This window comes from Hippocampus comes, unplaced genomic scaffold (genome assembly GCF_001891065.2).
Source record: "Hippocampus comes isolate QL1 unplaced genomic scaffold, H_comes_QL1_v1.1 scaffold144, whole genome shotgun sequence".
Classification (NCBI taxonomy): Eukaryota; Metazoa; Chordata; class Actinopteri; order Syngnathiformes; family Syngnathidae; genus Hippocampus; species Hippocampus comes.
This window is the reverse complement of record NW_017805782.1, coordinates 3,380-24,796: the sequence shown is the minus strand read 5'-3', so window position 1 is coordinate 24,796 and position 21,417 is coordinate 3,380. Positions and strand designations below refer to the sequence as shown.

The 21,417-nt window shown below is 53.1% G+C and overlaps 2 protein-coding genes and 2 long non-coding RNA genes across 4 annotated transcripts in view; 3 read left to right on the top strand and 1 right to left on the bottom strand.

Moving 5' to 3' along the window:
• Positions 1–9,413, top strand: part of adgrg6 (adhesion G protein-coupled receptor G6) — a gene marked incomplete at its 5' end in the record, with an annotated part of 13,203 nt that extends 3,790 nt beyond the window's left edge. The window contains 21 exons of the mRNA XM_019884906.1: positions 1,791–1,879; positions 2,356–2,408; positions 2,489–2,512; positions 2,593–2,744; positions 3,355–3,466; positions 3,896–3,984; positions 4,065–4,129; positions 4,207–4,343; positions 4,474–4,639; positions 4,714–4,845; positions 4,953–5,069; positions 5,144–5,189; positions 5,288–5,394; positions 5,466–5,593; positions 6,214–6,482; positions 6,588–6,690; positions 6,860–7,010; positions 7,098–7,230; positions 7,505–7,606; positions 8,373–8,516; positions 8,847–9,413. Coding sequence (XP_019740465.1) covers positions 1,791–1,879; positions 2,356–2,408; positions 2,489–2,512; positions 2,593–2,744; positions 3,355–3,466; positions 3,896–3,984; positions 4,065–4,129; positions 4,207–4,343; positions 4,474–4,639; positions 4,714–4,845; positions 4,953–5,069; positions 5,144–5,189; positions 5,288–5,394; positions 5,466–5,593; positions 6,214–6,482; positions 6,588–6,690; positions 6,860–7,010; positions 7,098–7,230; positions 7,505–7,606; positions 8,373–8,516; positions 8,847–8,944 — 2,417 coding nt within the window. The remainder of the gene's footprint in view (positions 1–1,790; positions 1,880–2,355; positions 2,409–2,488; positions 2,513–2,592; positions 2,745–3,354; positions 3,467–3,895; positions 3,985–4,064; positions 4,130–4,206; positions 4,344–4,473; positions 4,640–4,713; positions 4,846–4,952; positions 5,070–5,143; positions 5,190–5,287; positions 5,395–5,465; positions 5,594–6,213; positions 6,483–6,587; positions 6,691–6,859; positions 7,011–7,097; positions 7,231–7,504; positions 7,607–8,372; positions 8,517–8,846) is intronic.
• Positions 9,414–10,983: 1,570 nt separating this feature from the next.
• On the top strand, positions 10,984–14,316 carry LOC109524929 (receptor-type tyrosine-protein phosphatase alpha-like). Its single transcript, XM_019885087.1, has 5 exons — positions 10,984–11,675; positions 12,702–12,783; positions 12,898–13,039; positions 13,232–13,366; positions 13,456–14,316. The coding sequence occupies exons 1-5, from the start codon at positions 11,670–11,672 to the stop codon at positions 13,493–13,495; spliced, it is 405 nt and encodes a 134-aa protein (XP_019740646.1). The 5' UTR covers positions 10,984–11,669; the 3' UTR covers positions 13,496–14,316.
• Positions 14,317–15,090: 774 nt separating this feature from the next.
• Positions 15,091–20,620, bottom strand: LOC109524927 (uncharacterized). Its single transcript, XR_002170046.1, has 4 exons — positions 20,607–20,620; positions 17,974–18,222; positions 16,665–17,502; positions 15,091–15,104 (listed from the first exon to the last, which is right to left on the bottom strand). It is a non-coding gene; the product is annotated as an uncharacterized LOC109524927 (long non-coding RNA).
• On the top strand, positions 16,437–20,103 carry LOC109524928 (uncharacterized). The gene is made up of 2 exons (XR_002170047.1): positions 16,437–16,556; positions 20,013–20,103. It is a non-coding gene; the product is annotated as an uncharacterized LOC109524928 (long non-coding RNA).
• Positions 20,621–21,417: the final 797 nt, after the last annotated feature.

The following is a 21,417-nucleotide window of genomic DNA, read 5'->3' as shown; positions in this document are numbered from 1 at the left end:
GTCGCGAGCTCGATCCGTCAGCGGAACGGGAAGCGGAGCCGTCGGCCGGCGGGGCGGAGCTTCAACCACCCGGAGCTCGTTCGGCCCCGTCCCCGGCAGGACCCGTCTCGCAAGTTCTGGTGATGCTTTGGCTCCGCCCCATTCACCGCCATCTTTTCTGCCCCTCCCACCGCCGCGGAGGCCGTTTCCAAGCTCAGCGGCTCCTTCGACGCTCTCGTATTGGCCTTTGGCTTCGCCCGCCCCGCCCCACCAGGAACACACCCGCCAATCGCGGGCCGGCGTCCGTGGTACTGCTCCGTCTCCGCCGGGTGGGATCTTTGGAGCTTTTCTGGCCTTCGAATATGAACGAGGCTTTGCGGCGCCGTCGACGGCATCGGGCCGGGACCCTTGGCCTCCTCCTCCCGCGACCGGCACGGAGGCGGCGCTCGTCCCGCGTCACGTGACGACTTTGTCAGATGTCCTCTGGTCATTTGCCGCTTTGTCAGACGCGCCCCCTGAGACGCGGGAGGCGGGACCGCGGACGGCCACCTTTCACGTCGACTCGGCGTCCTACCGGCGGGCTTTGGGGAGCCCCGCCCTTTTCACGTCCTCGCAGCCCCGTCGGCACCGAAGCCCTCCTCTTCCTCGTCGAAGCACGCCGCTTCCTCCAAGGACCGCCCCCCTCCCTCATTTGATCCCCCGTCCTTCTCCGACCCCGCTTCTTCCGCATTTGACGCCGCTTCGTCCTCGGCCGCCGCCTCGCTTGACTCCTCCCCTGAGCCCGCCCCCCGCGCCTCGCCCGTCCTCAGGCGCGCAAGGTGTTCCCGCCCTCGCATTGGCCACGCCTCCGAGCGCCGCCTCTTCCGTCCTCCCGCCGCCGAGCCCCTCCGCCGTCCACGTACGCCGTCCCCAAAACGACATGGCTGCGGGCCTGTGGGGGGCGTGTCCATGCACGCGCGGCAGCGATTGGACGAGGGACAGTAGGTCAACCTGAGCAATTCTAATTCCAATCGTTCCGATCGATCACGTCTCGTATCAGATGGAGCCTTTTAGTTCATTTGGCCTTTTTGATTGGCGCTTCTTGGGTGACGTGACAGCTGTCAATCGATAGAGTGGGCGGGATCTTTTTGGGCTCTGGTGGCTGGTGATTGGCTCATGGATGAAATGACCCGGGGCCTCGTTTCTCAAGCGTGCGTACCCACAGGAGCGCGCCGAGCAACGTTCCCGCGCAAAGTACCGGGCTGATCGATTTGGACTTGTGCGTAGTTACGAAAAGTGTGTCGCCCTCGAGTGCAGGAGAATTCTCGTCTGTGGGCCGCGACGCGTTTTTCTTTCGTTCTTTGTCTTGAAACGAGGTCATTTCAAATTGCTCATTTTTTATTTGATCTGGAAGACCCAAACGCCGTTGACGTGTTTGCTCTCCTCAGACAATTAGACCTCAAAATGTGGAAGATTCTCGACGGGGGAGGGGGGCTCTTTGCGATGTTAAGGGATTGATACGACGCTATGCGGACGCTCAATGCAAATAAGGCCGGATGTGCGTCGGCATTTGAGAAATCCGCCATTTTGTTGAACGCGCTCCATTTCAGTCGCACGAACACATTTCGGACCCGTTCCGCGAACTCTTTGACAAACGAGGCCTCGTGCCGCTCCCCCTCACGCCGCCGCGCCTCATCTCCTTCCCGACTGCTTTTTTGTACAATGACGCTGGTGAGCTGGGTTGCCAAAATCAAAGAGAAGAGCAGCTTCTTGTGTGTGAACTGCCCGTCAAGTGGAGTAAAACGTTTGGTCGGGGTCTCCTGTGTGCGCAGAGGCCTTGTTCTACAGGCTGGCTTTGGCGGCGCACGACGGGAGCTCGACGCTGACTCCGGCCGACGTGAAGGAAGCCGTCGCCTTGTGGGTAAGGTCGCCGCGTCGCCGCCCGACCGCATCGATGCGTGATCCGAGCCGCTTCTCCTCGCGAGGGTCCGGAAACTGTCCCGGCCGTCCTCGGGCAGTAGGCGGGGCAAAACCCCGAACGGCTTGCCGGCTCGTCGCAGGCCCCGCGCGCGGACAAAGAACCGTTCGCGCTCACGATCGCTCCGAAGGACACTTTCGAGCTTTCAGTAAACCTAGCGTGCGTGTTTTGGGGAAGTGGGAGGAAACCGCCGGGGTAGCCGGAAAAAAAGCTACGCCGGCGCAGAGACTCCGCGCAGGAAGGCCCGGCCGGGGCCTTGACTGACCACAGTGGAGGCTCATGCTCCACTTTGGCTAATGCTCAGGGAATCTGGTCCTCGAATAGATTTGGGCTGTTGCTCATGTTGGGTTCAAGCTAAATGAGTCTGTCGCTAATGCAAATGTTCGTCTAACGTTGGCCGTGTGCGTTTGCGACGGCAGCTGAACGAGACCTTCCGCAACTGGACTCGCGCCGTCTCCGTGGACTTGCTCAGGTGAGTCTCAGCTCAGCGGAGGAAAAGATGGCATTGCCGCGCGCGCGTCACACTGACCCAGACTTTTCTACTTCCCGCAGCGTCCGGCCCGAAGGTCACTCGAGGTTGAAGCCTTCGCCTGTCATGTTAAAGGTCACGCTCACCTCGCGTGTGGCGTTTACTTTGAGTCGCCGGTGTCGCGCAGCTTCCTGTGTCGCGCGCTGTTGCGCCACCGTGACGTCGCGGATGACGGCGGCGACGTCCCAGCGCTGGTCCGCGACAGAATCTGCAGCGGCGAGCTTCCCCTTGGCGCCGGTCTCGAGGTCCACGCGAACTCTGTTCACGTCAGCCCCTTGGGTAACACCGCCAGGCGCTTTTGTTCCCGTCCTTTGCTGACCCGTCGTCCTTGTTCTTGTTCCCGATGTCATTTCAGTCAATTCTGACTTGGAAGTTGGACGATGAGGTGTTTTGGCCGGAATTGGCCATGGCTTCCTTTGCCTGGGCTGGATGGCGGTCCCACTCCGCAACAAAAAAAAAAAAAACTCCTTTGCATATCGTCAATGTACGGGATAAAGAGAAGTGGTCCCAATATGGAGCCCTGTGGAACCCCATGCTCAGTCGCGGTGTTTCACGTAGACAAAAAGTATTGTTCCCTTCCAAAAAGCAGTCAAGGTCTCGACCTTTGATGCCATCATGGTGTTATTTCCTCACCAGTATGTCAGTATTGATTGGGTCAAAAGCTTTGAACCCCCCCCCGCCCCCCCCCAAAAAAATAAATAAATAAAACACCAAAACTCCTCACTCACCGCCGTCAATATTCAGGTTTTTTCAATGGCCTCAGGCATTGCCATCCGGGGGTAGTCGTAACCTTGCAACGTCCATCCATCCATTTCTTCTTCTTGTCTTTTTGGTCGTCCCGGCTGACAGAAAAATGATGTTGATGATGTTCCTGTTCCCGTCCTGCCAGAGAACTGTCCAGAAGACGACACGGTGCACTACCGGTGGCCGAAGAGCCCGCCCGGCGCCGCCCACTTCCTGCCGTGCTTCCCCAACAAGGAGCGGAGCGCCACCCGCAGCTGGTAACAAACAACACGTGCATGCAGAGAGAAGTGCCGCAAATAGGTTGCAGACTTGGACCGGTACAAAGACCTGGACAGCACATACTCGTGCCGATTCAAATCGTTGACTGAAGTCAAAATGAAAAAGTTGAGATTCTGAAATGTAGAAAAGCAAGAAGACGAGTCAGGTCTTGACCGTCAGTTCAAGTCAATGCGCATTTGGATCACCTGGCATGACAAGAGACTCCTTTGCACACCAAATATTTGGCCTCTTCCATTGTTGGAAAGCAAAAGGCAAGTGGGGGGAGTGCGCACGCTGCACCAAAAGCAATAATTGCTTCCGGAAATCAACGGTGCAGTCGCTTTTATTTCCGTGGTGCGCTCAGGAAGTGGCATGGGGGTTCTCGCGAGTCTCTCTCTCTCTCTCTCTCTCTCTCTCACCCCCCTCAGTTTGATCGACCATCACAACATTTCATCCTTCTGGTCATCCGCCGACTTCAGCAACTGCACCGACATCGACGCGATCCAGGTTTCGGCAGGTAGCCCGGCCCCCCGCGGTCCGGCGACACCGATGGCCCCGCGGCGCCGTTCCTAATGCTTTGTCTCGTCTCGGCTCCAGAGAATGCGGCCGAGGTTGCCGTGCGGCTCGCCGCCATCACCGACAACCGGCTGTCCCGGGAAGAGGTGAGCCCGCCGTCCTCATCGCGCCGCCGCCCGCCGTCCTCATCGCGCCGCCGTCCGCTGTGGCTTGGTGCGCGCAGGTGTCCAAAGTGGTGAGCAAAGTGCAACAGCTGGTGAACGTGGCCGACATCAACAGCGGCTTGGCCTCCACGGTGGTCACCATCATCTCCAACGTGATGAGCAGCCCCCACAGCGCGCTCGCGCCCGCCTCGGACAGGTTCGGCGCCTGTTTGGAACCTTGCGCCGCCGTCGGCTTCTCCGACATGCAACATGACTCGATGCGCGTTCCGAAGAAACGTGTCGTTCACGCGTCCCGAGAACGCTCGCCAAGGGTGTCTTGTTGTCAGGGCACTGAGGGCGGTGGATCATCTTCTGGACAAGTTGCGCTTCCAAGGCTCCAGCGTGAGCATCGGGTCCAGGAGGCTGGCTCTGGGGGTGTCGGCCTTCAACGCGTCCGCCTTCAACGGGACGTCCTTCAGCGCCTTCGTCCCGGCAAACTCGACCGAGCCGCAGGTAACGTTGCCGGCGCTCCGCCGTCCAAAGCGGCGCTTTGTTGAAGACCCCCCCCCCCCACCCGCCCCCTTCAGGTCGGCTTTGAGTCGGAGCACATCAACTCGCTGGCTCGGGTCACCCTCCCGCCCTCGCTGTTGTCGGGCGCGGACCCCTCGGCCCCGACCCGGATCAACTTCCTGTTCTTCGGCACCACCGGCCTCTTCCAGGTCCCATTTCACCTCTCGTCCTCTCACGGCCGCGCTCGTAGTACGTTCGCCTCCTCCGAGGTCTCCGATGTTCCTAACGCGTGCGTCCAATGTCGGCGACGCGTCAGCCGGAGCAGGACGGCCGCGCCCTGATCAGCTACGTGGTGGCGAGCAGCGTTGCGAGGCGCGGCGTGAGCGAGCTGAAGGATCCCGTGGAGATCCACATCAGCCACCTGGCGCCTCAGGTCAGCTGCTCCCTTTTCTCTTCTTGCTTCCACATCAGATTTGGCCCTAACCCTAACCCATCGTCTCCTTCCAGACCCTCCTCAGCCCGCTCTGTGTGTTCTGGGACTTCAGCATGAACGGTCAGTGATGAGGAGGAGGAGGAGGGAAGACCGGAAGGAGAATTGATGACGTCGGCGCCCGAGAGTCAACCTGGTGTCTTTGCGTGCGCGTCCACTAGGTGGCGGCGGCGGCTGGAACGGCGACGGCTGCCGCGTGGCCGCAGAATCTGGTGTCAACAAAACGGTTTGCCTGTGTGACCACCTGACCCACTTCGGCATCCTCATGGTGAGTGCGGGCGGGCGGGGGGGCGGGCGTGCCGCTTCGCGCTGATTTGTGCGCTTTCTTTTCGGGCTCAGGACATTTCGGGAGCGTCTCCGCACATTGACCGGCGGAACAACCGCATCCTGACCTTCATCACCTTCATCGGCTGCGGCGTGTCGGCCATCTTCTCGGCGGCCACGCTGCTCACCTACGCGGCCTTCCGGTGAGTTGCCCCGCCCTGCCCGCGCTTCAAGTGAACTTTTTGTCAAAAGCGAGGATACGTCTCACTCTCTCTGTCGCTCTCACACGCACACTCAAATTCAAGCTAAGCGTGTCTTTTTCTCTGATGAAAGTCTGACATTTTTGTTCGGAGAGATCACGTCAAACGCCGTCGATGGGCGAACGCGAGCTGACATGGATTCAACCAAGCGCCGCCTCACAACGCGGCGCAGCTCTCGCACAAACGGCGTACGACAGAAGCGCTCGGCCATTTCTTCCCTCCCCGACGCGGCGCCGACGACCGCAACCGAAGCGAAGCGTCGTCGGGAAGCTTCCGGGCCGCTTCTTCTTGCCGCGACTCGCGCCGCATCTCTTCCGGGACCGCGACGCGGTTCCGCGTCCAAGGCACGCCGCTCCAAATTGGCCCTCGCGCCCGGTGCCGTAAAGACCCGGCAGAAAACAAACGGGCCCCAGAACGCCAGTTGACCGGAGAGCTTTCGTGGGAAGGACTGACAGATGACCTCCGCCGTACGCTCGCGTTCGTCTCCCGGGTTGAGCTTGACCGCGTTTGACTCGGGCGTCTCGCGCGGCCCCGACTCCGGTGTGCCGGCCCGTCTCGTGCAGGAAGTTGCGTCGAGATTACCCGTCCAAGATCCTGATGAATTTGAGCGCGTCGCTGCTGCTCCTGAACGTGAGCTTCCTGCTCAACGGCTGGTTGTCGGGGCGACGCGGCGAGGCGCCGTGCCTGGCGGCCGCGGCGCTGCTTCACTACTTCCTGTTGACGTCCTTCACGTGGATGGGCCTGGAGTCGGTGCACATGTACATCGCGCTGGTCAAGGTGTTCAACACTTACGTGCGCCGCTACATCCTCAAGTTCTGCCTGCTGGGCTGGGGTGAGTCCTTTTCCGGCCTTTTGCCGTCGAGTCCCGCGGCCTCGACGGGCGGGCTCGGCAACTCATATGAACGCGCGTCGCGCCGCAATTGTCTCGCGCCCGCAGGCCTTCCCGCCGCGCTGGTGGTCTCGGTCCTGGCCGTGGATCAGCGCTCATACGGACGGCAGGAATACGGCGGCGGACGGTTCGGCGAAGGATCGTCGCAGTTGTAAGTTTCGACGGATCGGCCGCCGACTGACCGACTGGCGGCTCGATGGCGAGATTGGTCTTGGCCGCGAGAGCGTTGATTCGCAACCGCGCGCGGCCGATCCGACACGGATGTCGTACGCGCACGCTAACGGCTTTGCGGCGCGCGCGCGCGTCCTCTCTCTCCGCAGCTGTTGGATCCGCAGCGCGGCGGTGTTTTATGCGGCGTGCGTGGCCTACTTCTGCCTGGTCTTCCTGCTCAACGCGGCCATGTTTGTTGTGGTCATGCTGCAGATCTGCGGACGCAACGGCAAACGCGGCAACCGCACGCTGCGCCAGGAGGTACCGTGACCCGTCGCCATGCCGCGTCCGTTTTGTCGGCCGCCTCGTCGCCTCGGTCACGCCGCTCGCCTCCTGTGCGGCGCTCAGGTGGTGCGGAACCTTCGCAGCGGCGTCAGCCTAACCTTCCTGCTCGGCATGACGTGGGCCTTCGCCTTCTTCGCCTGGGGGCCGGTCAGCCTGGTCTTCGTCTACCTATTTGCCATCTTCAACTCGCTGCAAGGTGACCGCCCGCTGACGGACTTGGAAGGAATTCCGTCCGTTCATTTTCCGATCCGTGAAACAAACAAAAAAAGATCCCGAAACCCCCCCCGAGTGAACGGGTGAAATTGCAAGCCCCATACGGCCACGCCCATCACGACTGACACCCGTGACTCATCGCCATTTTTCCTTCTTCTTCTTGTTTTGAACGCGCACACGGCCACGCCCATCACGACTGACACCCGTGACTCATTGCCATTTTTTTCTTCTTCTTCTTGTTTTGAACGCGCACGAAGGCCTCTTCATCTTCTTCTTCCACTGCGCCCTCAAAGAGAACGTTCAGAAGCAGTGGAGACGCTCGCTTTGCTGCGTTCGCCTCAGACTCTCCGAGAACTCCGGTAACCTCCTTGGCCTTTCTTCATGCACATCCTCATCGCGGTCATCGCCGAGTCGCGAGGGAAACTCAGCGGGGGGCGCGCTCGCTTTGCTGCGTTCGCCTCAGACTCTCCGAGAACTCCGGTAACCTCCTTGGCCTTTCTTCATGCACATCCTCATCCTCATCCTCATCGCGGTCATCGCCGAGTCGCGAGGGACACTCCGAGGTCTTTGCGGGACCTTGGGAAACGCGAGGAAATCGCGGCAACCGCAACGTATCGGTCGGTCCCTTGCCTTTGGACCTTTGCCGGTCGCGTGCCCGATCCTCCGTCGGTCCAAAGTGTCACGACGCACCGAGGCGCCATCGCAGCCGCGCAATCCTCGGAAAACGCGTCGTCACGATTGAGTTTCTGAAGTTTGGCCGGCGCCGAGTACACGGACGCAAAGTCGCGCGTTTGCTCCTCCAGTACGGATTGTTTTGCGCGTCTTCTTTTGAGGCGGCTCCAAATGCGACGTGTCTGCCGTGTGGCTCTTGGAATCGGGCCGACGACGCCGGAGGGGCGTCCGCTTCTTCTCGCTCTCGGTTCTGCCGCGTGTCCTCCCGCAGAGCTCGGTGCTGCTGCCCGCTTTGCCGAACTCTCACGCAACTCGACGTTTTGGATCAAAATCTGCCACGCAGTGCCGGGTTGATTCGTTAAAAGTTCCAGGCGACAATATCAGCTGTGATGGTGATGGTGATGATGATGATGTCGTCGTCATCGTGGTTCACACGACTCAACCGTGTGTCAGACTGGAGTAAAACGGCAACCAACAACACAAAGAAGGCGTCTTCGGAGCAGGCCGTCCAATCCCTGTCATCGTGCTCCTTTGGCTCCGGCGCCACCTACTGGACGTCCAAGGCCAAAATCAACCTGCCACCCTTCAGCAACACAGGTCTCACGCACACAATTAACATGTCAGAATACTGTTTGTGAGTATTAGGCAGTGAAATGACTTCTGAACGCATACAAATAAGAATCTGTCAGGATTTTGATGACCGCGTCGATGATGCCATGTCAGGGTGGGGGACTCGGGGAATAAAAAAATCTCCAAATAGATGAGTTGATTTAGCGAATGCCAAGTCTGAATTAGACGGGAGACCGTTTTAGTCCCCTGCCAACTTGACCCCGTCAAGTTTGCCATCACGTCTAAAACGGCCGCTCCGCAAAGGCGAGCTCCAGAGGGATCAACTTGTCGTCGTTTCCATCTTCTTTGTGTCGGCAGAAAAACCAAACGGGACCGGTCCCTTTTCCTCCAAGGCGGAGTCCATCTCGTCATCGTCATTGACGTCCTCCCGTCCGTCCTTCCCGTCAGCCAGATGATTGACGAGAACGACGGCTAGCGCCGAGCGCGCTCCGACGCCTCCGAAAAGAAGGGCGCTCACGCTGAGCAACTGTAACCCCGCCCCCTACCGCGCCCCGTCAGAACGCCGTCATGTCACGACAAACGGGAAGTGACATGACGGCGTGACCAAATCTTCAGGAATGTCCGGCGCCCGCCAGGTCGTCCTCCACGGACGGCCTGGCGGGCGCCCGGGTGGCGGCCGGGCGGATGCCGGGCGGATGCCGCGCTGGTCCCCGGGCGTGCGTCTGCCTCGCGCCCCGCGGGTAAGCGGCGGCCGGTCGGTGGCCTTGCCGCCCAAAGACCAAGGCCGGGAAAAGCAACCGTGGAAGAAGAGCCTTGTTGACAGACCTCACGCAAAGGGCGTCCGCCGCACTTGCCCTTGCACCGTCCCCCCATCTTGTGTAACAGCAGATTGTGCTGATATGCGCTCACTCGAAAAACGCTCGAGAGTAAATTGTTGTGCTTTCACAGTCTATACATGTAGAAGTAACTTCTGTTAGTTCATGTGATTTGATAGTTTGACATGTTTAATAAAAAGAAAAGAATGACTCCGAAAATGCTGAATTCGGAGGACGCGGCCTGCGACTCACAGGCCGCGTCCTCGAAAGGCCGCATTTTTCGGCCGCCTGACGTCACTTCCGGCGCCACGCGACTATACGTGCTTGCGTTCTTCCGACGTGAACACAAAAGAAGACGAGCGTTTGTAGATTGCGGTTCCTGAGTGAACGATCTCTCGTGGACCTCATATGAAAGTTGATCTATTTTGTCATACAATGGTACGCTTGTCAATGAAATCTCAATAAGAACAACGAAAACGGAGGAAGCCGCCTGTGGATTTGTGGACGCGGCTTGCGAGTGACGTCACAATGAAGTCGATCTTTCCAATTTGGCCACTCGGACCTCCCCCTGAAAAGGGGCGTTGGGGAGCACCTTCCCGACTCCCCTCGCGGCTCGGCTGCAATCACCGCTGCTCTCGAGACGTCCAACGTAAGAATCGTCTCCTCTGCTCGTTTCCTCTTTTTCGTGTGCTTTTACCGGTTCCGTCTGGATTTCTGTGCTATGCGGGCTCTTCCGTCCTGCGCTGTGGCGTTTAAACGGAAGCCAAAGGGGTAATTCGGCCGCGCCGCGCTTGTGTTTCGCCGTTGAGCTAACGGCTAACGTCGGACGGTTGAGCACGTGACGGGTCGCACCGAATGGTGACGTGGCCGGTGAGTGTGCCGAGCCAAACAATTGTGTCGCTCTGATGCGTTTGAATGCGAAGAAAACGTCAGAAAGTGGCGGAGTACGTCAGAAAGTGGCGTACTCCGAGTACGCCACTTTCTGACGTTTTGAGTTGAGAATAAACTTGGCTTTGGATGAAAGCGCTGACAATCACCCGAGAGTTGGGAGGGTCACTCTCGTTCCGGCCCCCTCCTTCAACGTTTTCAGGTCGGCGCGCTCATCTCAGCTCATCTCATCTCATCTCATCGCCCAGCGCGTTCTCAGCTGCGTTCGCGGCTGCTTTCAGGTGACGTCAAACGGAAGACTTCTCTGCTTGTTTCCATTTTGACACGTTTTTACTCTCTCCTTCTGGGTTTCTGTGCTAAGCGGGCTCTTCCGCTCTGGGCTGTGATGCGGTGTGGCGTTTGAAGGGAAGCTAAAGTGTCATTCGGCCGCGGCAGTCGTCAAATCCATTTGCTTTGATGTGTCTCAATAGTCGCAAAGCCGTCGTACTCCGCCATTAACTTTGTATTGGATGGAATAGCGCATGAAAGCCCCCGGGACTCCCGGGGGCGGCGGCTGCTGTTGCCGGCCCCTCAATTAGCTTCTGCCGGTTGGCGCAGTCATCTCATCAAGGGGTGTCCAAAGTAAGCATCTATTCGCTTGTCTGTTTTTTTTCCCTCTTGCTATTGAAATGCGTTTCTACGGTTTTGGTCCGGATTTCTGTGCTGGGCCGGCTATTGCGTTCTAGCCTGCGATGCTGTGCGCTCATCAAACGCAAGCCCCGGTTGGATTGAGCCAATCGCGTTAACGGCTAACGCGCTTTGATAGGCACGTGGCGGAGCGGCACGTTCTCTGTTGTTTTCAGGGGACTTCAAACGGAAGGATCTCTTATCTCGGCTGCGTGTTTTTCCTTTTGAAACAGCGCGATCGCCGGCTCAGTCTGGATTTCTTTGCTACGCGGGCTCCTTCGTTTTGGGCTGCGATGCGGTGTGCACATCAAACGTAAGGCCCAGTGTCATTTGTGTTCGGCCCGGTTGTGCAACCGTTAAGCTAACGGCTAACATGGATGCATGCGCACGGAACGGTGACGTGGCGAACGGGCGCGTCAAATAATGTTGCTTTGATGTGTGCGAAGAAAAGAAAATCAAAGTTGGGTACTCCGCCATTAACTTTGGATCGGATGATAATGTGTCAAAGCACCCCGGGGCCTCTCCTTGAAGGTTTCTGGTTGCCGCTGTCATCTAATAGCAGCGCATTCAATGTGTTGTTCGGGCGACGTCAAATGTAAGCATCTCGTCTATCAACTGCGTCATTTTTATTTTTCCCTTTGAAATGCGTTTTCACTGGATCAGTCTGGAATTCTTAGCGACGCGGCTCGTCTCTTCTGGGCTGTAATGCCGAAGAAGTGTGGAACGTCATGAACACTTTGAGCACGACGTCTCTGATCCACTGGTCAAAGGACACTTGGATTTTCTTCGATACCTGCTTCGAACAAGGCGGATGCAGGTATAGTGGGAACAATTGATGTGTTGTTTCACGACCATATTTTGTACTTTCATGTGAATCGCCTGAAAAGTGCTTTGTTTCAGATGCAGCTGTTATGAAAGCAGTAACTAACTAAATAACAATATATTGTATAACGTGTAACATTAACCCCACTTCTAACGCCCCACTCTATACTCAAATCCTACGCCAAACCCCTTAACCTGCATTCTTTCAGAAAGTTGCAGTGCCAAATTCTGACCAGCTCGGGCTGCTATTGCTGCTTGTGCACCGCTAAAGGGGGCTCTCAGATTTCGGAGGGAAGAACCCTAACCAAACTCTGTACGCTAATCCTCCTAAACTGAGCCCTAACACGCACCCCTGACCCTTTTTCTAACTCTTAACCCTCAGCATAATCTATCTAACCTCTATTCCTAACCCTATTACTTCACCCGATGCCGAAACCATCCCCAATCCTCGAACCCAAACACTAAACCCCGTAACACTCTAACCCCGAATGCCAAAATAATTTGAACAGTCAAACCATAAATGCCTAACCGCCTTACTCATAACGCCGAACATCTTAACTGTCAACCCGCCTTATGCTTACTGCCTAATCCTAACTCGAACCTTAACCCGTTAGCCTTACTCTAACTTCCGATCCCCAACCTGATGAAACCCTAACCACCGAACTCCAACCCCCTCACTCCCAAAACCAGGGGTGTCCAAACTCTGGCATCAAGGACCGCTGTCCGGCCGGTTTTCCAGCTCACCCGGGAGCAACACGCCTGATTCAAATAATCAGGATCGTTCTAATGCTGGCTGATGAGCTGATCATTTGAATCCGGTGTGTTGCACCCGTCAGAGCCGGAAAACAGGCAGGAAAGTGGCCCTCGAGCCCCTGAGCTGGACATGCCTACCCTAATACCCCAAATCCTCATGCTGAACCCCAACACCCTCGAATCAGTTTTTGTAAGAGGACGGCACAGTTTTCCAAGGGTTCTGAAATTGCCATTTATAACAAAACGAAAGATGTCCATCGCCATGTAGGACGTGTTACCAGTACTGGCCGGATCAGGGCAGCTGGACCTACGGGAACGTGCGCGTGGCAGTGAAGGACTCCGCCATGCTGGTGGGTTACGGCATACGCAAGTTCTATATCCAACACATACGCTGGCAGAAGCATTCAATGGCTCGTTCTGTGCAACGCTTGCCACGCTAACACTTTGTTACGTTCATCTCGTAGCAATCCGGCGATGCCGGCAAGATGTGTGGTCACGCAGCTCCATTTCACCAGCTGGCCCGACTCTCCCATCGGCATGCTCAAGTTCTCCAAGAAAGTCAAAGGCGCCCAATCCGCCCTTTGCGTCCATTGTGGGCCACTGCAGGTACACTGAAGGCGTCGCACTTCAAAATATTTCTCTGGCTAATATTAACAATATAGCTGTTGAAACTTACATGAGGTCCGAATATTTGGCGCAGGTCTGTACAACCTAATAGTAAATCAAGAAATAGTTCCATTCATAACTCTGGTGGCATCAATCCAAAGTTGACATGCCTGATGTTTACCCCACCCCCAGCGCCAGCGTTGGTCAGACAGGCAGGTTCATCGTGATTGTTGGGATGATGGACAAGATGCACGCCGGGCAGGAAGTGGACGTGTTTGGCTTCGTTTGGAAACCCGAGAGCAGCGTCTGCAGCTCTTCCAGACGGACGTGAGTCGGGGAACTGCCCCAAAACCTCGCTTTGTACATACGGTGTGGTAAATTCACACAAACGGTCCTGGTTCCTTTCTGTCTTGCAGATGCGTTATTTGTTCATCTACCAGGCGCCAAAATGCGTAACTCTTAACGGCCTAAACATAATCGCTTCATTGCCAAACCGACGAATGCTTGTTGTTATGACTATTTGTGATTTGATGTGAACTGTTCTGTAAAGCGCTTTGTTTCAGCTGCAAGTGTTGTGAACTAAAGATGTATCACCTCCGAACCGAACACCACCCCAAAGACTCAACCTAACCTCAATCCTACACTTTATCCTACCCCCAACTCCAACCTATGACACCCCAAACGTGTATTCTTTAGGTTTGCAGTGACTTAACTGATCACATTTCAGAATTACCCCGAACCCTCTCACCGTTCCTCTAACCTAAACCATAGCCCAACTTTAAACACTAAACCCTAACCCTTGCATCCTTCTAAAAGCGTCGAAACACCAAACCCAAACCGCCTGTATGCCGAACCCGAACAGCCTAAATGCGTCATCGCCTAACCGTAACCCGAACACCTGACTATCCTCTTAAACAAAGTCCCTCAAACCCTTACTCTGAACGCCTAACCTTTAATGCCTATACATCTAACCACCTAACCCAAGATGCCTATCTGCCTCACCCTAATTTCTAACCCCAATCTCAAACCTCGAGCGCTAACCCTGAACATCATACCTTCACCTCAACCATAAACCCCTAACACTGTCAACCCTCTAACTTTTAACCCTTAATCCTACCCCTAACCACTTTAACCATATTCCAAATGCTAACTCTAAACCTCAACCTGAATCCTAATTTCCCTTTACCCTCAAACCCAGGGGTGTCCAAACTCGGTCCTCAAGGGGTGCTGTCCTGCCTGTTTTCCAGCTCTCCCAGGAGCAACACGCCTGATTCAAATAATCAGGATCGTTGGAATGCTGCTTCAGAGATGGCTGATGAGCTGATCATCTGAATCAGGTGTGTTGCAGTCGGGAGAGGTGGAAAACGGCCAGGACAGCACCCCTTGAGCACTGAGTTTGGACACCCCTGGGTTTCAGGGTAAAGGGAAATTAGGATTAAGGTTAAAATTTTGAGTTGGCATTTGGGATATGGTTAAGGTGGTGAAGGGTAGGATTAAGGGTTAAAAGTTACGAGGGTTGACAGTGTTAGGCGTTTGTGGTTGAGGTGAGGGTATGATGTTCAGGGTTAGCACTTGAGGTTTGCGATTGGGGTTAGAAGTTAGGGTGAGGCAGATAAGGCATCTTGGGTTAGGTGGTTAGATGTATAGGCATTAAGGGTTAGGCATTCAGACTAAGGGTTCGAGGGGTTTTGTTCAAGAGGATAGTCCGGTGTTAGGGTTAGGGTTAGGCGATGACACATTTAGGCTGTTCGGGTTCGGCATCCAGGCGGTTTGGGTTTGGTGTTTCAACGCTTTTAGAAGTATGGTTTAGGTTAGAGGAACAGTGAGAGGGTTCGAGGTCATTCTGAAATGTGATCAGTTAGTCACCGCAACCCGAAAGAATACACGTTTGGGGTGTTGTCAATTGGAGTCTAACCCTAACCCCAATCTCAAACCTTGAGCTGTAACCCTGAACATCGTACCCTCACCTCAACCATAAACCCCTAATGTCAACCCTCTAACTTTTAACTCCTAATCCTACCCCTAACCACTTGAACAACATCCAAAATGCTCACTAAACTTTAACCTTAATCCTAATTTCCCTTTACCCTGAAACCCAGGGGTGTCCGAACTCGGTCCTCAAGGGCTGCTGTCCTGCCTGTTTTCCAGCTCTCCCACGAGCAACACATCTGATTCAAATAATCAGGATCGTTGTAATGCTGCTTCAAAGATGGCTGATGAGCTGATCATCTGAATCTGGTGTGTTGCAACGGGGAGAGATGGAATGCATGCAGGATAGCGGCCCTTGAAGAACAAGTTTGGACACCCCTACCCTACTTTATCCCTAATCCCCTCACCCAATCCCAAAATTAACCCCCAACGTAAACCATAACCCCCGAACCACCTACACATAACACCTAAAACCCTAAATCTTATGACCTCTCGCCCCAAATCCAACTCCTAGCGCAAACCCTAAACCTTCATCCGAATTCTCGATAACCTTCCAACCACAAATACCTAATCACTTAAGGAAAACTGCCTAACTGCCGAAACACCCAATCCGAACACCTGACCCTCCTCTTTTAACACCTAACCCTCGAACCTGATTCTTTGAACCCTCGCACTGAACTTCAAAACACCTTACCACCTAACCCAAGCATCCTAACGGCCTAACCCTTACCCTGAATCCTACCTTATCTGAACCCCAAACCCGACTCTTAAACCCTAACCCCACTGATGACTCCTAACACAAATGCCTAACCTCAAACTCCTACCCTAACCTCTCACAGCTCACCCTCTAACCCAAAGGCTTAACTGCCTAGATGACTGCCTAATTTCTAAATCCAACTCATAACATTAAACCCAAACCTGCTTAATCCAACCTTTAACGCTGACTTTCTCACACCCAACCCTATCCCCCCAACTACCTAACACTTAACCCTCTAATCCAAAAACCCTATCTCTAACCCTAACCCGCTCACCAAATTCCAAATCCAGGTGCTTGTTCTTTGCACCCGTAATGAGCATTTTTCACAGGCCTGGTTTATTTAGTGGAGATGACAGTGCTGTTGCACAGTCTGCGCTGGTGCGGATGGATGGCTTGTGGAGCTGAGGATGAGGCGAGAGGAGCGTCAGTGCTGACCGTCGATGCATATTTGGAATTGAAACGAATTTACGGTACAGCAGTGAACCAGTCTTTTTTTCGTCAATGGATGGTACAGCTTCTTGTTTACTTTCAAACTTGGCTTGTTGCAGATGTGTGCACATATTGAGCATAACTTCTCTGATCCACTGATGAGATGACACGATTGCTCTTTCATCTAGAACTGCTTGAAACAACGGATATGATAAGATAAGATAAGATATCCTTTATTTGTCCCACACTGGGACAAATATGCATCCATATGCAGGAGAACTGTCTCCGATTGCATGACTGTCCGTGTTTTATGTGATGTATATTTTGTTGATTAATGTTAGATGTTTATCCTGATGTAAAGAAACCCGCCTTGGGGCTACAGGTGAAAACCAGCATTTAGAAGTATGCCGCATTTCCGCTGTTTATTCTTGTTGATGAATGTGCACTGTTCCAATAAAATAATAAATCTTGAACCCAACTCGGAATGCTAACCTCCTCACAACCCCTAACACTAACCCTGTACCCTCACTACTAACCTAAACCAAAACCCTCAAATCGCCGACCCTAAACTCCCCTGAACCCTAACCTCTATAATCCTTAACCCAATGTTAAATCCTCTAACCCTAACAGCTAATGCTCCCCTTAACCTGACAAATCTTGCGAACCTGAACCCAATTCTCCCGTAACCCTCTAACCATAAACAACCCACCTAACCAAAATGCTGAAACCAAACCGCTGAAAGGCTCTCACCACCGAACCCAAACACCTGACCCTCCTATTTACCCCAACCTCGAATCATAACCTCTAACCGGAATCCTTTCTAACACTTAACGCCTAAACACCTAACACCTCAAATTCTAACCCTACACCTTACCCAAACTCCTAAACCTTAACACCTAACACCACTCTTAAGAATCCCTAGTCCCTCTAACTTCTAATCCTAACTATAGCCCTACAATTTATCTGAAGCTAAACCTTAACTGCCTAACCTAAAACACCTAATTCTAACCCCTTAACCCTAAATGCCTAAAATCCAAACGTCCTCGCCTTCTACCTTCCTAAACCTTAACAACGCTAACCTCACACCTAACCCTCCAAAACCTAAGCCTCTCACCCGAACACCCATTTACCTAAAACACTAACCCCCACCCCCCTGGAATTCTCCCACCCTAATCCCCGTAACCCAACATTTTATCCCCTAAACCGCTAGCCCCTAATCCTAACCCTTCACCCTTAACTCTGCTTCAACCGCAACCCCTAACCCTCATCCGTACTGCAGGCATGTCCAACCCTGGGCCTGGAGGGCCACTGTCCTGCCTGTTTTCCACCTCTTCCAGCTGCAACACACCTGATTCAGATGATCAGCTCATCAGCCATCTCTGAAGCAGCATTAGAACAATCCTGATCAGTTGAATCAGGCGTGTTGCTCCTGGCAGAGTTGGAAAACAGTCAGGACAAGCAGCCCTTGAGGTCCGAGTTTGGACACCCCTGCTCGACCATGAACCCCTCTGCCTTTCACCTTAATCCCCTCACCCAAACCCTAATTCCATAACTTTCAATGCCAACACCCGTCCTTGTACTCTAACCTCTAAACCATGACTCCCTACCCTAACCTCTTAACCTAATTAAAAACACAAACCCTCTAATCCTAACCCCAAAGCCTTGACCCATAAAATGTTAGCCCCTAATCCTAACCCGATTTGACACTGCAACCCCCAAATCCGAGCCCCAGCCCTAATCCCTACCTCAGGCATGTCCAGCTCCGGGCCTGGAGTGCCACGGTCCAAACTGTTTTCCACCTCTTCCAGCTGCAACACACCTGATTCAGATGATCAGCTCATCAGCCATCTCTGAAGCAGCATTAGAACAATCCTGATCATTTGAATCAGGTGTGTTGCTCCTGGCAAAATTGGAAAACAGTCAGGACAAGTGTCCCTTGAGGACCGAGTTTGGACACCCTAATCCCCTCACCCAAACCCTAATTCCCTAACCTTCAATGTTAACACCTGTCCTTGTACTCTAACCTCTAAACCATGACCCCCAACCTTACACCCCCTAATCTCTTAACCTAACTAAACACTAATCCTAACCCCTTAACCTAACCTGATTTGACACTGCAACCCCCAAATCCGAGCCCCAATCCCTACCTCAGGCATGTCCAGCTCCGGGCCTGGAGTGCCACTGTCCTGCCTGTTTTCCACCTCTTCCGGCTGCAACACACCTGATTCAGATGATCAGGTCATCAGCCAGCTCTTGATTCATTAGAATGATCCTGGTTATTTGAATAAGGGGTGTTGCTCCCGGCAGAGCTGGAGAACAGGCTGGACAGTGGCCCTTGAGGACCAAGTTTGGACACCCCTGCCCTATCCTGAAACCCATTATCCTGAATGCTAACCCTGTACCCTCACCCCTATCCTAAACCATAACCTTTGAATCCCCTACTCTAAACCCCTAACACCTTAAACGCCCTAGCCCAATTTTAAATCCTACCTCCTAATTCCCTAACCAGAGCCTTAACGCTAACCCCGCACTTTACCCCTAATCCCCTGTAACCTCACCATAAATGCCGAACCACCAAAATGCTAAACACCTAACTGTCTCATGCCTAACCTCAAATTTTAACCCTGAATGCCTAACCCAAGATAAACTCTACTCCTAGCCCCTCTAACATCTAATCCTAACTCTAGCCCTACACCTTGTCTTAACCTAAACCCGACTTCACACCCTAACCTAAAATGCCTGAAAGCAAAACGTCCTCGCTAATAATACTTTTACAATTTTTGTAAAATTGTATGTTGCGCTATATAAACTTATTTAGATCGACTGCAGCACATGGGTTAAATCCTACCTCCTAATTCCCTAACCAGACCCTTAACGCTAACCCCGCACTTTACCCCTAATCCCCCTGTAACCTCACCATAAATGCCGAACCACCAAAATGCTGAATGCCTTTTTGCCTAAACACCTAACTGTCTCATGCCTAACCCAAGATAAACTCTACTCCTAGCCCCTCTAACATCTAATCCTAACTCTAGCCCTACACCTTGTCTTAACCTAAAATGCCTGAAAGCAAAACGTCCTCGCCCTAACTTTTACCTTAACCCACAACCATGACCTTCTCACACCTAACCCCCCCACCCTAACCTCTTGACCAACCCTGAACGTGAGCCCTTGAAACCCCCAGTCCACCCTTTACCCCCTAAAATGCTAGCCCTTAATCCCTAACCAGCTTCACCCGCGGCCCCTAAATCCTAAAACTAAATTGAAACCCGAACCCTCTTCCATACTCTAGGCATGTCCAGCTCTGGGCCTTGGAGGGCCACTGTCCTGCCTGTTCTCCACCTCTCCCGGCTGCAACACACCTGATTTAGATGATCAGCTCATCAGCCAGCTCTGAAACAGCATTAAAACGATCCTGATTATTTGAAATAGGTGTGCTGCTCCTGGGAGAACTGGGAAACGGGCAGGACAGTGGCTCTTCATGACAGTTTGGACATCCCTACCCTGAAAATCCATACCACCCAATCTCTATAATCCTAAAACCAATTTTAAGACCTAACTCCTTATCTCCAGTGAATTAAGTGACGCTAATGCTGACCCCTTATCATGGCGAAACAAGCGGGCAGTGAATGCGATACAACTAACCCAAACAAAAATGAGCAGTGGTTCTTTTAGGTTGGAATGGCTGTCAGAGCATATGAAATTTGGTTTTCTTATTTCATTGGGACAGTGCGCATTAATCAACAAATGTAATTGAGGAACAAGCGGTGAAACTGGGTGAGATCTTTTTCGAGTGAACCTGTAAATTAAATTTTCCAATGTAAAATATGGACTAAATGGAAGCTGGACTACCTCAAGCGACACATTCAGCAGAAGTCATTAGAATGCTGTTGGAATTATACGAAGACTCGGGTGTACAACCATTGGAGAAGTGAGGACAACAGATGTGGAAAAAGTGTCGTCCAATTTGTGCTTATTCTAGTCACATTCAGTAAGGTGTTTTATTTATGGACATTAATCATTAAATTCTATGATGACTCGGTAATTTGTGAGTAGTAGAAATGCTAATAAGATTATCACAAGATACAGCACCCATCGTGGAAAATGTGAATGTTTTTATGTAAACAAAATGTTACGCCTGAAAGTTGTCTCATTTCTTCAAGGTCAAGACCCTCATCCAGGCCAAAACTGCACCTAACTGAATAAAGCCAAAGTTGTCTCTCCCAAACAATCCATGAGTTTTGTCTTTTTTCACTTCTGTGCCGAATTACATTAAAATCAAATTTATGGAAATTGTTGTAATTTGATCTTCTTAATAAGGCATTAACTTCTGATGTTGCTCACAGTGGTCCTCTGTGTGCTCAGACATACGAAAATTCGGAACACTGCACCTAACCCAAGGTGCACAATGGCCCTAACCCCTGAACCCAAAAAGCCTAACTGCTGAAACACCTAACCCTCTACCCTGCTCCGAACATGAACCCTTATCCAAACCTGAACTCTATCCATAACACCCAAATCGCTAGCCACTAACCCCAATCTTGACAGCAACCCCTGGATCCTAATCACTAGACACCCCCATCTCCGGGCCTGTTTTCCTCAGCCAGTCCAGAATCAGCATTGGAACGACCAAGAATGTTAGAATCGTGTGTTGGAAAACGGGCAGGACAGTGGCCCTTGAGGACACCTCTGTCCTACCCCGTGCCCTAACTTAAACAATCACCCCCAGACTCCCTTATCATAAACCACTAATATTTTAAATCCCAACCCAATCTCCTAACTCAAAATGGCAAAACGCTGAAGTACCTAATCCAGACTGCAAAACCACCTCACTCACATCTACCCTAACCTCTAATCCGAACCCCTCACACCATCCCTAAACTTTAATCCCCCGTGACACCTAAATCCTCAACTTTGCGTCATGATCTCAAGGTAAGTGTTAAGGGGTAGCGTAGGGGTTTGCGTTAAGGATAGTGTTAGGTTTAGTGGTAAGGTTAGGGTTTGCGTTAAGGATAGTGTTTAGGGTTAGGGTCAGGGTTTAGGGTTAGGGTTAAGGGTTAGGGGTTAGGGGTTAAGGGTTAGGGTTTGGGTTAGGGTTTAGGGTTAGGGTTAGGGGTTAGGGGTTAGGGTCAGGGTTAGGGGTTAGGGTTAGGGGTTAGGGGTTAGGGGTTAGGGTTAGGGGTTAGGGTTAGGGGGTTAGGGTTAGGGGTTAGGGTTAGGGGTTAGGGTTAGGGTTAGGGGTTAGGGGTTAGGGGTTAGGGTT

What these genes read in the sequence shown, in the direction of transcription:
- LOC109524929 (XM_019885087.1), top strand. An exon ending in TGAAGGACTCCGCCATGCTG is followed by an intron (nt 12,784 to 12,897) that starts GTGGGTTACGGC and finishes TTCATCTCGTAG; the next exon opens with CAATCCGGCGATGCCGGCAA. An exon ending in TGCAGCTCTTCCAGACGGAC is followed by an intron (nt 13,367 to 13,455) that starts GTGAGTCGGGGA and finishes TCTGTCTTGCAG; the next exon opens with ATGCGTTATTTGTTCATCTA.